Source organism: Branchiostoma floridae, chromosome 12 (assembly GCF_000003815.2).
Source record: "Branchiostoma floridae strain S238N-H82 chromosome 12, Bfl_VNyyK, whole genome shotgun sequence".
NCBI lineage: Eukaryota > Metazoa > Chordata > Leptocardii > Amphioxiformes > Branchiostomatidae > Branchiostoma > Branchiostoma floridae.
Window position 1 is genome coordinate 21,214,321 of NC_049990.1, and position 16,531 is coordinate 21,230,851.

General features: G+C 40.2%; 3 protein-coding genes across 6 annotated transcripts in view; all 3 read right to left on the reverse strand.

The window, feature by feature from the left end:
* The window catches only part of LOC118427604 (heme-binding protein 2-like), a 7,755-nt gene extending 3,934 nt beyond the window's left edge, over positions 1 to 3,821 (reverse strand). Inside the window, exons 1-3 of one of the 2 annotated variants that reach the window (XM_035837469.1) lie at positions 3,733 to 3,821; positions 1,278 to 1,428; positions 509 to 638 (exon numbers count right to left, since the gene is read on the reverse strand). In XM_035837469.1, the coding sequence (XP_035693362.1) occupies positions 509 to 638; positions 1,278 to 1,415 (268 nt within the window). In that variant the 5' untranslated portion in view covers positions 1,416 to 1,428; positions 3,733 to 3,821. Of the gene's footprint in view, positions 1 to 508; positions 639 to 1,037; positions 1,128 to 1,277; positions 1,429 to 3,732 lie in introns of those variants that run through there. The other variant, XM_035837470.1, reaches the window with a different exon arrangement.
* A 2,592-nt stretch (positions 3,822 to 6,413) lies between these two features.
* On the reverse strand, positions 6,414 to 9,172 carry LOC118427606 (heme-binding protein 2-like). Its single transcript, XM_035837473.1, has 5 exons — positions 8,881 to 9,172; positions 8,358 to 8,499; positions 7,703 to 7,829; positions 7,088 to 7,250; positions 6,414 to 6,650 (listed from the first exon to the last, which is right to left on the reverse strand). Exons 2-5 carry the CDS (start codon positions 8,487 to 8,489, stop codon positions 6,473 to 6,475), a joined length of 600 nt encoding a protein of 199 aa, XP_035693366.1. The 5' UTR covers positions 8,490 to 8,499; positions 8,881 to 9,172; the 3' UTR covers positions 6,414 to 6,472.
* Positions 9,173 to 10,394: 1,222 nt separating this feature from the next.
* Positions 10,395 to 16,329, reverse strand: LOC118427598 (heme-binding protein 2-like). Of its 3 annotated transcripts, none has more exons than XM_035837459.1 (5): positions 16,174 to 16,329; positions 13,533 to 13,680; positions 12,878 to 13,007; positions 11,664 to 11,844; positions 10,395 to 11,067 (listed from the first exon to the last, which is right to left on the reverse strand). In XM_035837459.1, the coding sequence occupies exons 1-5, from the start codon at positions 16,242 to 16,244 to the stop codon at positions 10,890 to 10,892; spliced, it is 708 nt and encodes a 235-aa protein (XP_035693352.1). In that variant the 5' UTR covers positions 16,245 to 16,329; the 3' UTR covers positions 10,395 to 10,889. The 3 variants fall into 3 exon arrangements, with proteins under 3 accessions (XP_035693352.1, XP_035693353.1, XP_035693351.1); XM_035837460.1 differs by lacking the exon at positions 16,174 to 16,329 and adding an exon at positions 14,816 to 14,978; XM_035837458.1 differs by lacking the exon at positions 16,174 to 16,329 and adding an exon at positions 14,885 to 14,949.
* Between the last annotated feature and the right edge of the window lie 202 nt (positions 16,330 to 16,531).

A 16,531-nucleotide genomic window follows, 5' to 3' on the forward strand; every position in this document is an offset into this window, starting at 1 on the left:
AGAGAAGCACCAGACCATGCAGAAATTGCTGTCACAACTGGATCAACTTCGGTCTGCAGTTCATATAAACTTCGCTTGGTGGCAGAGCATATCCAATAATAGTTTGTGTATTTCACGCATTCACGCATGCACCTGTTGTGTGTCTAGATAAGCACGTCACCGGAACGTACTGCGCCTGCGCGAAAAGTATAGACATGCTAAACCTTGCTAAACCCCCGGTTTACTAAAGGGCCGCATTTAAGAAAGTACGTGCGTATATAAGGGTAAAATCCCGTGTACGTTTTACATGAAACCATGTCTCTAACATATACTGTGCAACAAGCGGGATTTCAATGCAACGTTGACCAAACCAAGCCCCAAAACACCAGGGTTCGCGCAGGCGCAGTACGTTCCGGTGACGTGCTGTCTAGATAGAACCAGAGTTTACATTGGTCAGAACAAGTCTCTGTGTAACCTCATTGGTCAGTTTGACTGATTAGATCTCAAGTTGTATCCAATCGGTACTCACGGCCTTTGTTGGAGCCGGAGATGTAGTTGAAGAGTCTCTCAAAGCCTGTCCTGGAGGCCTCGTCATAACTCATACCGGAAATGGTGGTACTGGTCCACTTAGCCGGGTCATACTGGCGTTCCTCATAATCCTGAATAGAGGAAGAAACGTTTGATTTAGATGAGTGGTTTTTGTTTAGTCTTACACTAAAACTCCCCATATAGGGCCCAAAACTTTTACACAAATGGCGATTCCCTGACCGACGCTAGAATCAATTTGAAAGCTGTCTACAAATATTGACACACCTAGAAAATTGACTACTACTCAAATCACGGCTGCATTTGTGATAGAAATGGAATTTGAAAATACTGTGTAATATCAAATAACGCGCTCTTTTGATGTCTACAGGTATAAAAGTTTGTAATGTTTCTTGATATTGTTTTTTTTTCTATCTTTTGGAGACTGGAGGCGAACATACAGCCTTTATGGAAAATGTTTTACAACATTTCATCTTGCGTTTGTCACTATTGCACATAGTGCGAATGCGTACCTTTGTGGTCTTGACCGTGGTGTATTTGGGACACTCCAGTTTGTTACAGAAAGCCTTTGTGAAAGGTGATTGCATAACTTTTCATTTACAATTGTCGCTATTGCATGTATGAATGCGTACCTTTGTGGTCTTGACCGTGGTGTATTTGGGACACTCCAGTTTGTTACAGAAAGCCTTTGTGAAAGGTGATTGCATAACTTTTCATTTACAATTGTCACTATTGCATGTATGAATGTGTACCTTTGTAGTCTTGACCGTGGTGTATTTGGGACACTCCAGTTTGTTACAGAAAGCCGGCGGCCATGTCTGTGTGGGGAGAACAGGACTGGTGACAGCCAGACTGGCCAGGGTGGTCAGGACGAGCAGCGTGATCATCATGGTTGTTCTGAGTCTGTTGGAAAATATTCCGTTCTTTGTCATCTTATACTGTATAAAGCTGTTACATTATTTATTTATCTATGGACTATCAGTATACTCGTCTGCCTAGTGTTTTTAATATGCTCAATAGAGCGCGAAATAGACAAAAGACTCTGTAACAGCAAAGCATTGCTTGTTTACCTCCTTGATAACAGCAATCATTATCATACCGGGGATCGGAAGTCATACACAGGAGTAACGCACCTTTATCCGCGGGGTAACCTATATTCGTTTAGGAATATCAAGTCAACGGACGGTGGTTTTAAAATTCAATATTTTTAGAATATTGTGATGCTATACCGTTTATTCCTATTCTAACAATGTTATACAAATACTTCACTTGAGTGACTATGATTTTAATGTTTATGTGTTTATATATAGCTGAAAATATAATGTTTTTACTGTATACATGCTATTGCTTACGCTGTACTATGATATGATCTTTAGAAGCTGAAATGTCCGTACAGCAATTCAGCCTATTGGCTGCCACTACTGAACAATTGTTTTGGATGATGAAAAAAAACATTCATATACTAGTATTGGGATTATATCATATTTTTTAGAATGTCCCACGAAAAGAGCAATGCGCTTTGTGAGGAAAGTTACGCAACCAACCACTAACACAACTTGATGAGTTGAAAAATTTCAACGTTGTTCTTAAGTCCACTTGGTCACGTGGCTATCCCTTATGAAAGGACTCTGCTGTACACGTGCCCAAGTCCTATTAATGAGGTTAAATGAGCTCATATAAACTCCTCGTGATTGTTTACTCTCCAAGCAGAGGTTAGGCTCCGGCTGTTTTTTTAACGTTTCTTTTAGTCGTTTTTATCGGGCTTTCTATTTCTTTTTATTTCTTGCTGTATCAAACCACAACAACAAAAAAATGACAAAATAGAAAGCCCGATAAAAACAACTAAAAAAACGTTAAAAAAACAGTCGGAGCGTCTGCTTGGAGAGTAGTGATTGTTCCCACCATGGCCACTTGTGTTGTTCCCGGTGCGAAGTTAAGCAAACATAGAAATGTGTGACCTCAATCCGACCACTGTCCAGAAAACGTGATGCTCCAGAGGTCTCATATACGCCGTATATGTGTACATGACACAGCATATGTGTATGGGACAGAATACCGCATAGTTGGGAACAATTCAATATTCAAGAAAGTACTACTTTTAAACCCGAAAGAAAGGGAACACCGATCGCCCTCATAGGGAATAACTGTTTTATTTCTATGTCATTTTGGTCTTGTTAATCTTTAAATTTAAGCTATTCCTTATTCACTCAAAGTATATCTGACTGATCCTCCCTTCTTGTATAGGATAGTGATGACTGGTCATCGAGAAAAGATATATACAGTTCCTGAAGTTACTTTCTTAACTTTGCGAGTCCTTGTTCTATGTTGATGTTTACATAGACTTGTTATATCTTAGCACGTTTCTTGCTACGTTTCTTGCTATTTCCGAAAAGGCACCCGGCTGGGAAACGAAAAATAAGGTGTTTATCAAGGAATACATACAAATTATACTCATAATTATTTTTAAGTCCTGATTCTTTTGTTGTCTTTCATCTTATACTTTTTGTTCCCGTATCAAAGCTACCAGGTGCGGAATAGCCATGGAAATGTAAGCGTAGCATTAGCCAAAGTATACCGCAGTCCTAATTCGACAACTCCACATGACCACAAAACCGGTGGAAGTGACCCCGAGACAGCTCCAACAATGCCCGTAATCTTTAGAGAAACTAACGCACAGTGTACCTAATGTGATGTCACCACCTTTATGGGGTGTGTACGTACATTGTAGGCGTACACTGTTGCTCTAGGTCTCCATCGGAGTTTCAGATGTGCTCGCCTGAGGCGGCTAGAGTACGTAGTATTACCTCAGACAATGTGCTGTATGCTGAACGTTTGAAGCAATGTCATCACCTCTATATGGAAATTGTATAGTATTTCGGGAAAACTTGTTTGAAGAAGAACAGGTTTTGCATGTACTCCCCTGAGGTCTTTCAGCTAGCTAACCTTCCTACAATGACTCAGATATGCATTTGTATGAACAAGCAGAGATTCGGCTCCGGCTGTGCATGCTTTTTGATGTATTTTACGCGTTTTGCCGGGCTTTCTATTTTACACGGTTTACTTCATGTTCGCCGGTATAAAGAAAAGAAACATCCAAAATAAGCCTGGGTCGAACCAATGCTTGGAGAGTATGACTAAACCAAGCAAGCCACAGCAAGGGATAGTTTCACAGCACAGGTGATACAAACTCTTAAAGTTGGGACTTACCAAAATCTCTGACCGGTCCTACAGATTTCTTCGCGACGAATGCCGTTACTACCTGTTAGGTATTATGTAACACCCAAAACTTGTGACAAACGCAAACACAAGACTTGTGTAACGCAACCGCAGCCAAACGCAACCAAGCGATGGATTTTCACACCAGTTTCGATCATGAAAACTTTCATCGCGCCAAATTTGTCCAGATTTAGATATAATCAATTGTTTGCATCAAGCAACATGACAGGAAAGCTAGATTTTATGATTATACATTTCATGGTTATACTTTTAATAGATCTGTTTTCTGACTAATGCGCTATAAAGCTTAAAGAAGGAATATGTTGCGCAACTCTTCTCTTGTGTAACTCTAAGTGTCCTTGAGATAATGAATGTTATGCAACTCTTATGTAACTCTAAGTGTCCTTGATAAGATAAGGGTATGATAAATACTTAGTAGCCACTGCGTTTCAAAGTCCCCCTTCTCAGCAAAGTATTAATAAACTTAACACCAATTCACCTCTCTCACGCAGCGGCCATGATAGATCGAAGACGAGGTCAATGAGGCAAGCATACAAAACTTATTTCTAAAATCAGCTCCCATTCAGTTTTTTCCGATACCACACAAATTTTCACAATACATGTATAAGATCAAAATAGATATTATAACTAGTGCTATGAGCCGAAAATTGTAGCAATTTAGAGTAGCACTGATCCCATAAGCCCCTTAAGAGATGCAACATAAAACATAATAAAGCACATATTTGACGGACATGCAGCCATACTATTATTGGTTGATTTTCTGATTTCCATGCTATCATTGGTTGAACTGCTAATTATGATGGACAGTCTTTTGTTTTCCTCACTGAACTCGTTTTAGATCCACCATGGCCACCGCGTGAGAAAAGTGTATACTTGTCCAATAATTATTGCAACCTAGATAGATAAAAGCTGGCTATTGTTTTGTAACCGTCACCTGAGACAAGTAGAGAATCAAAAGTTTTAATTTTCTAGTCGCCTCTAGTTCATTCTTAACAGCAAGCAAATTCGTTCTATCTGTATCTGTATCTGTATCTGTATCTGTTATCTAATTATGATGGACAGTCTTTTGTTTTCCTCACTGAACTCATTTTAGATCCACCATGGCCACCGTGTGAGAATTGCAACCTAGATAAATAAAAGTTTGTTTTTTCGTGACGATGTATTGTTTAAATTGTTTAAATCTGCTTACTAATGGCAGGTGGGACCGCTTGGCGCAGTGGCAGCATGTCCGGATCTGCACCGAGAGGTTGCGGGTTCGAATCCCACTGTCGTGCCACCGATCTTGTGCCCTTGGGAAAGGCACTTTACACGACTTTCCCCACTTTACTCAGGTGAAAATGAGTATATGGTGATTTACATCATTCACCATGCCCCGGAGAGGAGATAGGCGCCACCAGGGGACTAAAATGCTTATTGATACAGCATAACATGTTGTTGTGCTGCCCCTACGGCTAATTAATCAGCCTACGGCTGATTAAAAGGCTATGGGACGAACGAACGAACGAACGAACTAATGGCAGATCTATTGATTTTGTTATCTAAAAGTGCAGGCTTTGCAGAGTTTCATAATCAAGTCACTGTTAAGTATGGGATTTGATCTAAAATCCTTGATAAGACCAGGGGGAGATATATAAATGATGGGTTCCAAAGTCCACTTGATCACGCGAATTAAGTAAACGTCAATACTTGTCTAATCTAGTTAAATAACAAACTCCCGTGTGCGTCCTCGTGACGATGTATTGTTTATGCCTGCTTGGCAACAGGCTAGGAGAAGCCTGTGTTAGGCCTACGTCATCACAGTCCCAAACCGGAGCCCGGCCGGGCAGCTTTCCGGGGAACGAAAAGTATAATATAAAAGACACCAAACTACTGAATGTTTTTGATGCACGCGGGACTAGTGAGTACTTTGTCGTTAAATGTGAAGTAGTATGCATTTGTTGTTTCCTAAAATTAATATCTATCGGAAAATATAACCCTTTTATGGAGTTTAGAACTCCTTTAAGTTGGGTAATACTATCTTGCATATGCATGTTTGTGTAGATGCCGTCATGGTTTTTTTAAAGGTCTATCGAGATGTTAACTGCACAGGTGAGTATACCTTCCGATACCTTGGCTGGCTATTGTTTTGTAACCGTCACCTGAGACAAGTAAAGAATCAAAAGTTTTAATTTTCTAGTTGTCTCTGGTTCATTCTTAACAGCAAGCAAATCCGTTCTATCTGTATCTGTATCTGTATCTGTATCTGTATCTGTATCTGTATCTGTATCTGTATCTGTATCTGTATCTATATAGCCGGTATAACCGTCCTTCGGCGTAACACACCAGCTTCGCAGGCACGCGGTGCGGCAGCAGCTCGTTATGGACCGAAGGATCCGTCACACCTAACTTTTGCACATCTTTCTGCAGACGTTCTTTAAAACTATCCAGAGAAGATGCCCCTACTGTGCTTGGTGATAACAAATTCCACTCTACGATAGTTTTGGGAAAATACGAATACTAAATAATATACCCCTTAGAACAACCATCATTCTAATGTGGTTGTCACTAATGATACTATAGTAGTGTACTCGAGAGTGCTGTAAATGTTCAACTTTTGGGTTACCTGACTAGGTCTAGATCACTGAAAAAAAATTTGATCGCACACATGCACATATGGATGTAATACATTTTTATTATGAGAAAACAGAATACAATAAATAGTTGTTGTCAGTTAATCAGACTTAATGAACCAGACTTCGTTATGCCTGTCTACTGGTTGGAAGGGGCTGTTATATCCGGCTGTGTAGTAGAAATCCCTGTGGTAGCTGATTGTGGCGTTGTCCAGACTTTTGGCCAAGGCGTTTGCGTTTGCGACCCAGTCGGCATCTCCGGCGTACCCACTAAAATGCCTGGACAAGAAAAAGAAAGAAAATAAGACTCCTTTTGAAGATGCTTCTGTCGATAATATCTTAGCCTTTGTGCGCCAACAACTCTCTTTTGACAAGGGCTAAATACATTTTCAAAATATAGTTTGAGATAAATCGGTGATTGGTGATTTTAATGATATTGTATACAACAGCGTGCACGCAGTGAACTAATTTTCAAAATAATTTGTGACATTTTACTGCTCGTTAAAATAATACTAATTAATAGGTAGTGAAAAGGAGATTATTAAACATCTTTCTTGCTGTTTGTTTATTTGTTTGTATTGAATGGTGTAATGAACCAGGTTTTCACTGAAGAGTAAGACACAACTAAAAAATTTCGGATGTCACATCAACGTCAACCTGTTGTGCTTCCTGACAATGCAAAGTTACATAAATGCAAATTAACATCTGGGACATACCTGACATAGGCCGTCATTTGTGGCAGAGGGTTGGTGAAAACATCGGGATCGGACGGTTCGGGCGGGCTGGCCTGGTCAGCGTATGGCACGAAGAACGACACGATGAAGTCCTGTCCCGGTTGTATCTTGGTCAGCACGGGTACAGTCATTGGGATCTTAGCCTCTGTTGAAACAAGGATAAAAAAAAATAAGTGCAGGGTTAATAGTAAACATTGCTTGAACTAAAAATCTTCGACGAAGCAAGGAGCAATAAAAGCTCCTTGGACGAACTCAGCAACAGCACTGGCAGTGACAAGCATTGATATATTTCTTGACATTCTGATATTTTCTCAACTGAGTTTGGAACAGAAAAATTCCTGGATATTCCTTGAAGAAATGGTGAATTGGAACGCAATGTGCGGCTACAGTCCATCCACAAGATGTGTGGACCATGTTCGGTCACCGACTGTTCTTGTACCGGTTTGTCCTTGTCCCGGTGGTCAGAACTTTAGTTTTCACAAACGATCTTAATTAACTTCTTTCGGCCTGTATCTGCGAATCCCAACCAAGGCTGCGATGGTTTACAAATGAATAATTCTCATTCTCAAGTTTTTATCACAACAGGATCAGACTTACGGTCCTTGTTGTTTCCGGAGATGTACTGGAACAGTTTCCCGAAACCCGCGCTCACGGCGGCACTGTACGTACCGGTGACACTGGCGCTGGTCCACTTAGCCGGTTCGTACAGGCGCTCTTCATAATCCTGAATGGAGAAAAGACATAAAAGATTGAAGTCTCAGAAATCATCGTAATATGGTGACAGTGATAGCAACTTTTTTCACGTGGAAAATTTCTAAAGGTTTCTATGTTCGCTATAGCTACATCGCTATCTGAGTTCTAAGGTCTTTTAGATGGTTCGAATCCCGTTTTTACGTACCTTTGCTGATCTTTATATATTCCACAGTTTCACCTGTCGAACTGATGTGAATTTATTCTATGTTCAACTAAGATCCACTGTTAGGCTAACGTCACGTTTCCAAACCGGGGCCCGGCCGGGCTGTTTGTGGAAATGAAAAATTTAAATGTATACGTAAATAAAATATACACATATATATATAATGCCCACGACTATTCTCTTTACGTCTTGCGTATTACGGTGTCTTTTATGTCATACTTTTTGTTCCCGACAGCTACCTGGCCAGGCCCCAAGTGCTTTGGATATGTGACGTAGGTCTTAGAGATTGTGGTTGCGAATTTTAAACAGATTACTCTATATATAACTTGAACGTACGGCAGTGGACGAGACCACGGTGTATCTGGGACAGTCCTGTCCGTGACAGAAAGTTGGCGGGAATGTCCGGGTGGGAACATGTACAGCTGTAACAAGGCTGGCCACAGTCGTCAGGAAAATCAGACTCAACATCTTGAAGGCTCTATGGGGGAAGATATCGCACATTATTAATCTCATAAATTATCTGATGACGTTTCTCAGAAACTGGGGTTTACCTATTATCTTATTTACCGTATCATGTTGAAAGGTTCCCTTTCAACCTCCTTGGTGTAGCAAAGAACTCTACTCTACACGTATCAGTATTGGAGGTTGCCACAACGCTGAATTCAGAGAAACCTAGCTTGTCTATGCTAAAATCGAGAGAGCCAATCACACAAATTTGGGTATCCCGCTACGAATTATGCGAATAAAACGACTTTTCCTAAGAATTACAGAAATCAGAATAGGCTGCCGACGCCTTACGGACCGTGCGTTTTAAGGATGGATTTTAGTCTACATCTATAAGAATGAAGAAAGTACTCACCAAAGTTGTTCCGAACAGTTGATACTTTAAGCTTCTTTCACGACGGATGATGTTCCAAGACACCTGTGCGATACCTTTATAAGAAAAATACTTGCATAACACTTGTATAACAGGAACTCAGCCGTAAACGTAAACATCCTGTGGCCTTAACCCGGCGTCCGTCCAGAAAACGTGCTTAAAGCATGATTATTATCATGCGTATTACGTAAACCTTCTGCAAAGTAATAAACGTGTACGTTTACAGTACCTCGACGGTAAGGAAAACAACTTCTACTATTACTTGAAAACACTTCAATCTACTTATCATGGGGATAGATAAAGAAGAAAATTCACTAAAATTGCTGATGTGGAAAAAAAGCTACCACTCCCGCCATCGCTTGGTTTGTCCCTATTAGATAACAGAATTAAGTAACGTTTATTGCTTGCCTAACCTAGTTAATATATAACAGCACATGTACATACATACGCGTGTTTTTTCTCGTGATGATGTTTACCTCACCAGTTGTTACCGTCCTTTACTCAAGTAGACTTGTAGAAACGTTGTAGTCTCTAACAGACTAAATGTAGTGGGAAAATAATTAAAGTGCACGTGGGCCAAATAGGCGGAAAGATAATATGCCAGAGGAGTTCGGCTTGCAACCTGGCCGGCTAAAAGTGGTGTCTCACTACTCTTGGGGCACCAGTGCGGGGTTCGAGAGCTTTCAAGATTACTCAACGAATTTCAGAAATAAAGTTTTGTGTATTTTGTTGTCGTCTAAGTCATACTTTTACATATTACCCAATATCTGAATTAGAAAAAAAATCGGCAAAAATAAGACAACAGTGCCTGCAGTGAACGAACCCCGGATTGCCGCACCGGTGCCTCAGGTGCAGTGAGATATCACCATAACTGCTCTGGTACAATGTATATATGAAATACATGTACACATAACAATAACAAGAGGCACTTAACACGACTTTCTTCACTCCACCCAGGTGTAAAAATGGGCACCTGACTTTACTTGGGGGGTTAAAAGGCAGGCCAATGGAAGGTTGGGGAGTTAAAAGGCAGTGAAAAGAGAGGGATGTGCTCTGCATTCCAATACCATGCCGTAGACACACGTGACTGGATAACAACTGCCCCCAAGGCCTTTAAAATTCTTTATATTTATGTGGAGTTGTAACCTTTTCTGAATGACCAGCCAGTTTACGAAACAGGTCTTTTGTGGTGAAATTACATGTATTAAGAACTTTCTACAAATACCAGTAACACACAATACATAAGCTACTCAAGGAACTGAATCTATTTTTGACTGGTCAGACGTTTAGTAGTATCCGCTAACTTAGTGATAATGGGAAATTCCCATTACAAGTTGCTTGAGTAACCTTCATAGTGTGGCTGTCTAACCTTCATGACATACTAATCAGCATATCATTGCTTACGTCATCAGTTAATAAGGGAAGTAATATGTGATCATTTGTTGAACAAAGAAAACAAAAGTTATGCAAACTCAATGCGAGACATTTTAACCTCCTTGGTGTAACAAATCTTTAATTTCAACCCAATGATTCGTGCGCTCACATCTCAGATGAAATGATCTCTAGTTTGCATTGAGACAACACAAAGCTTACCCTGTCGTCCTTAGAAAACAAAGAGCAAAAGTAAAATAATATATCTCCTATTCAGTACAAAATAAAGCAGGTATTGTTTTATAGACAGCTTTATACACATTTTACACCATGATTCTGTGAGTAAGCTTAAGACAGCTATGCTGTGTATTGTCAGTATAATTCCAAATAAATAAACAAAAGATGAACTAACTTTGTTGAATACAAGCTTCAGTGTACTGTCAGATGTATTTTGAATAAAGAAAATAAACAAAACTAATACATGATCTTCAACTAATCTGTGCTACTCCCACTAGGTGAGACAAGAAGTCAGACAGTGATTTATAAATCCATTCGTGATGCAAAGGTGAATATGCTTTAAGCATGATATATACACCATAAACACAATAGCTGCCATCTCCTTAATCTGCCTTGATAAACCAGACTTCATTGTGTCTATCAAACAGTTGGAAGGGGCTGTTATATCCAGCTGTGTAGTAAAAGTCCTTGTGGTAGCTGATTGTGGCGTTGTCCAGGCTCTCGGCCAGAGCTTGGGCAGTCTCGGTCCAGTCCTTCTCCTTAGCAAAGCCACCAAATGACCTAAAGAAAGAATGACAAAACTTTAACTTAGTTTAAGAATGACTACTATGAAAGTTAAGACAGACATTTGGTACATATCATGGAGATATATCTATGATTGTTTGGTTGTACATGTATTGCACACCAGGTAATCCATCTCTAGGCGCAAAAACACTGGGAAGTACCCCTACTATTTTCAAAAAGTGTGTTGGATTTTTTATGTGCTGGAAGTGTGGCTCACCTCAAACACGAGACCTACATTTAAGGTCCACTGAAGCTAAATCATAAATTGAGCAGCCTGAGCTTTTAATAAATTTGAGTCAAGAAACAACTACCAAGAAAAATATGATACCTATCAGTCTTTAAGGCCAAACTGCTTAAAGTGAGTTTTGTTCACAGCTGTATGTAGTGAATAGCATAGTTAAATCAGACTCGTTTCTTTCTAGAATAGATGGTCAAATCAAAGAATGCATGAATGAATCAATGATGGAACAAACAGATGGAATAAAGAATAGCTGAAAGAACAAATGAAGGTAAGAACAAAATAATGAATGTCACTGTAGTGACTGTACCAAATAATACTAGATACAAGTACAACAAAATGATCAGGTACATACTTGACAAAAGCGGTCATCTGTGGCAGAGGGTTGGTGAAGACGTCAGCAGCGGAGGGTTGGGGTGGGTCGGCCTGGTCAGCGAACGGCACGAAGAACGACACGGTGAAGTTGGTCTTGCAGTAAGGACCCTGCCCGTGTTCAACTTTGGTCGCAACCGGTGCTGTCATTGGGATCACTGCCTCTGTGGGACAAATATAGAGCAATAGAGGTTAAGATCATATACAATATGTGCTGTTACCTTATATTGTCTCTTACCATAACAGAGTAAAACGAATGCACTTTGCCACTATATTTACCTTCACAGAATGGCAGAAAGTTATGTTTTGAGTGTGTGTGTGTATGTGTGTGTGTGTGTGTGTGTGTGTGTATGTGTGTGTGTGTGTGTGTGTGTGTGTGTGTGTGTGTGTGTGTGTTTGTGTGTGTGTGAACAGCATAACTCAAAGCCATTTTCCAATTTTGACTTGTGTTGTGGACATGCTGTGTGGACATGCTGTGGTTGCGATTTCTGAGTGTTAGATCACCCTTGGGGCAGGGTACTTTTGGACCCCCTAGTTTGTATCGAGAATGATGTTAGATTTGTACACTTGTGTACATAGCTTGTACTTGTTAGCAATACATGTTATTTGCCACATATTGTATCCGATACAATTGTTACATGCAATAGACTTTGTCATATATGACTATATAGATGTCTTACAATGAGCATTACCTCTTAGATACTTGACAAAAAGACACATCCGTTGATTGTTCTTTCTACTGTATACCCTGGGTAGACCACCAAAGCTGCATACCCAGACAGATTTGACTTGCTTTTTATACAATTGCAGCATGCAGCTCAGATGGCATTAATGTGGTATGTATCACAGATGAACAAGGAAGGATTGTTATTGAGCAGTGCATCCAATGTCCTAGCCTGTATTACATAATTTGTCATGCCTTCTCGAGGTATTCAAATGTGACCAAGTCTCTAGGGGGGGCGGTCAGCCAAGATACTACTAGTAAGAGTGTGAGTTAAGTCAGGCTACTAAATGTAAAAGTGAATAAAATTTCTTGTTTTCATCTAATATGCTTTTTTCTAACACCATCAATTTTTTTTCTTAGTCTTAATTCCCTACAATTGTTCATTTTCATTTCCACACAGCCTTTGACAAACATTACAAGTCTATTGTCTCCAAGTGAAACATATCTCCATTGAAATCGAAAGGCACACTTACTTTTCTTGTTATTCCCTTCGATGTAGGAGAAGAGTTTCATGAAGCCCTCAGACACCGCAGGGTTGTACTCCATACCGGAAACAATGGTGCTGGTCCATTTAGCTGCCTTGTATATACGCTCTTCATAATCCTGAACATACACAAGTAAAGAAAAAGAGAACATCTCTTTCAATTCATCTTCTAGTACAACATAAGATTTTTTGGACAAACTTCTATGCAGTAAATGATCATGGGCATTGCTGCCACTGGCCAAAAGTTTAAAGATAAAATAATTTCAAAGCCTACATTTCCTCCAATACATATTAAGTATAACAGATGTAATGCTTTTATGAATGGTATAGTTGAATTTATGCTTCATTTAAAGATGTGCACAGTTATTGCATAAAGTTTATTTGTTTTTCATTATTTGTTTTTCTTGATATTTCTGCAGTGTTGAAACAAAGGCATTGGGGAAATCTTTATTTTACAGTTGTTGCGTGTATGAAAGCTTACCTTTGTGAGCTTGACCGTGGTGTATTTGGGACACTAGTATAAAAGTTTTCATGTTGCTTACATAGAAATTTAACCAAATGTACAAATGCCATACTGGCCAATTTGGGTAATCTTTCTATTTATTCTAACTAAAGTTGTCACTATTGCGTGTATGAATGCGTACCTTTGTGGTCTTGACCGTGGTGTATTTGGGACACTCCAGTTTGTTACAGAAAGCTGGCGGCCATGTCTGTGTGGGGAGAACAGGACTGGTGACAGCCAGACTGGCCAGGGTGGTCAGGACAAGCAGCGTGATCATCATGGTTCTGAGTCTGTGGGAAAATGTTGTGAGTTTGTCATCTTCAGTACGAGGGTGAGTCAGAAAGTAATGCATAAGAAAGTTTCATAAGAGACTCATTTTTCATTCGAATGAGTTGAAATTTGGCACATAGGTCTTGAGATAGAAGTATCTAAATTTGTTGTTCATTATCTCATGAGTGACTGAGCTGATTTCAAGATAACTACAGCTTGGAATCCCGTCAGAAGGTGGTCAGAGTCTGAGAGTGATCATTATGGTTCTGGGGAGAATATTACAATTTGTCAAATAACATTAACTGGCTCATCCTGTATATAGATGTCTCTGTGGCTCAACGGGTAGCCTCACAGTTGAGCTCCTGGTTCCAATTATTGGCAACTGGTAAATCCACGGAAGGGAATCCTGGATAGAGCTGCGTCCGTCTTTCAGATTAGGACATAAAATTGGGGTCCCATGTTCAAGGCGTTGCCTCGAGCATGATGTTACAACAGCCTCATTACACAGATGGGTACCTTATAGCTTACTGGCTATTGCTTTCTTTACACATGAGCCGAAGCTTGATGAATAGGCACTGATTTTGAGCTCAGTCCTTCTCATATAACGTCCTTGGTTACTTCAAGGTGAATAACTGGAAATGTATTTAAGTTCGCGGGGATTTAATTTCGCAGTAGCGAGAAAAAGGACTTTTCGCAGTGGTTTTAAGTTCGTGGGAGCACCATGCACTGTAGTCTCTTATTGCCATGGAAAAATGTCCGCGGTGGTTTTAAGTTTGCGGTGAAGCGGTCACCGTGGGCGCGAAAACCGCGAACATTAAACCACCGCAAAAGTTTCTGCATTTACAGTATCAAAACTCACTGTAGCAACCCTACAGACTCTATTAGCCACATTATACAAATCAAATTACGAATTCTTAATTATTATAATTATAATGGGAATTATTACAATTATAATTCATGCATATACACCATCCATGTCATGTCGGTGTGCGTTTAAAGTTTCAGCCCCCCTCCCTCTTTCCAAGTCTATCATTAATTAAACACCAACCAAGGAAGTTTTATCAAAACCTCCTTGGCATTTCCTAGTTTAAAAAACGTTGAACTTAGCATATAACATTCTAGCAAAGACTTATCAAGAGGGTATATCAACCATACACTTTGAAAAATGCACCAAACATGTGAACAGCTCTTCTTCGGGGCTCCGGAACACAGACAGCTGATTACCTTAGCGCATGCGCACCCACAACAATTTCTCCAGCCAGACAATCGAACATCCTAATCTCCAAGCAGATGCTAGGAGGCAAGATCGTAACATTTTCTGACTTGGAAGGGCTGTGTGTGACAGAATAGCGAGACAAGTGGGAGAAAAAAATCTGCTTGGGCACCAACATCCATCAAACCAAGATATATTTTGACAGGTTTTTTTAATATTTTCTGTAAGATCAGCTTTCTTCATGATGCAACGTTGAAAGATTGTTGTTTTTTTTCTACCCAGACACAGACAGGACCGGATCGATCTGGCAATGTCTGGGTAGGGTCACTTATGTCAGCGGATGGGTCATACAGGGGGATAGTCTCTTGTATTTCCTAGTTCTACTGAAAAATCTCCAATTGCATCTAGATAATCCCATTCATTCTGCACTGAGATTTATCAAAGGTTTCGATCGATCGCAATATGTAGTCCTGAACATCTAGTCAGACACCGCCACTACAGACAACTGAAAGTTGGACTCCGTAGTAGGACACGGTTATTCAAGTCGTGGCGCCACCAGGTGACGGGGGCAATGCTAGTTATAATGGCACATTAGGTGCCACTGCTACCAGTGAGACTACTGTCATGACATTCTACGTAATGTATTACTCAATGAAGTTTCCGACAGTCACACACAGATGAAGTTATATAAAACGTTACTAAAGTTTGAGCAGGTTGCCTACTCTCACCGCCGAACAGTTTAATAGTCTCCGACTCACTGCACATGATTTTGATGTCTTTTTAGGCGTTTTTGTCTTGTCTCGCAGGCTTTTTATTTTGTCATGTTTTCTTTCTGTTGTACCAGCCATACAGACAGAAAGGTTTTAAGAGAGACCGCCAGAAACGACGACAAAAAGACGTCAAAACTAGGGGGAGCCGGACCTGACTTCCTGTAAATCATACATACATGGCATGTTTGTTGACAGGACGAAGGTGTACATCACAACTGAACTAGGTCACACGCATCACAGTGATCACTTGATTTCTCTACATTGTATTTTGACCTGCCCCGCGAAAACATAGATTAAATACGCTCTATGTCAATATGTCACAGACACATCGTATGCTGAACGCCAGACGAAATGCTGGGATAGGCTCAGTGTGTACACAGTATTGAGAATGAGAAGACTGCATACACACGCACATACACTCCCATGCACTTCTACTAAAGACTGACTTGCACGGAAGAATACGTTGTTCCCAAACAAGATGACAAAGAGGTCTTGTGGCTAAAACATAAATGGATTTAAACGCAACCTACCGAATAAGTGTCACTCGCGGTGTCCAAAAGGTCTTGGTCAAGATCAGTGGTGCGTAACACTTGCGTAACATATGTAAATATGTTGTGTAACACAAACGCAGCCAAACGCAACTTACTAAAGTTATTATTTCAATAAAAAAATATGCCCTGTAATGATATTGTTATGACGTAGAATTACATATTTTGTCAGGAAACATTCTAAGATAACTTTCTTCCAGGGGCCATGCCTAAAGATGTCGCCATATAATAATCTCAAACATGACAGCATCGAAATGAACAACGCGCCTTTGGAGTTATCTCCAAGCAGAAGTGAGGGGTCCGGCCTACTTTGCGTGTCTTCGGGTAGCGTTACTCTCCA

Bases quoted from the DNA above. Each gene is read 5' to 3' on its own strand.
- LOC118427598 (XM_035837459.1), bottom strand. From the start codon at position 16,244: ATGTTACGCAAGTGTTACGCACCACTGATCTTGACCAAGACCTTTTGG. The intron at 13,681-16,173 runs GTAGGTTGCGTT...ATTTTCCCACAG, and splicing joins CCGCGAGTGACACTTATTCG to ACTCAGAACCATGATGATCA. The intron at 13,008-13,532 runs GTACGCATTCAT...GTGTATGTTCAG, and splicing joins CCACGGTCAAGACCACAAAG to GATTATGAAGAGCGTATATA.
- LOC118427606 (XM_035837473.1), bottom strand. From the start codon at position 8,489: ATGTTGAGTCTGATTTTCCTGACGACTGTGGCCAGCCTTGTTACAGCT. The intron at 7,830-8,357 runs GTACGTTCAAGT...TTCTCCATTCAG, and splicing joins CCGTGGTCTCGTCCACTGCC to GATTATGAAGAGCGCCTGTA. The intron at 6,651-7,087 runs GTATGTCCCAGA...TTTCTTGTCCAG, and splicing joins CAAATGACGGCCTATGTCAG to GCATTTTAGTGGGTACGCCG.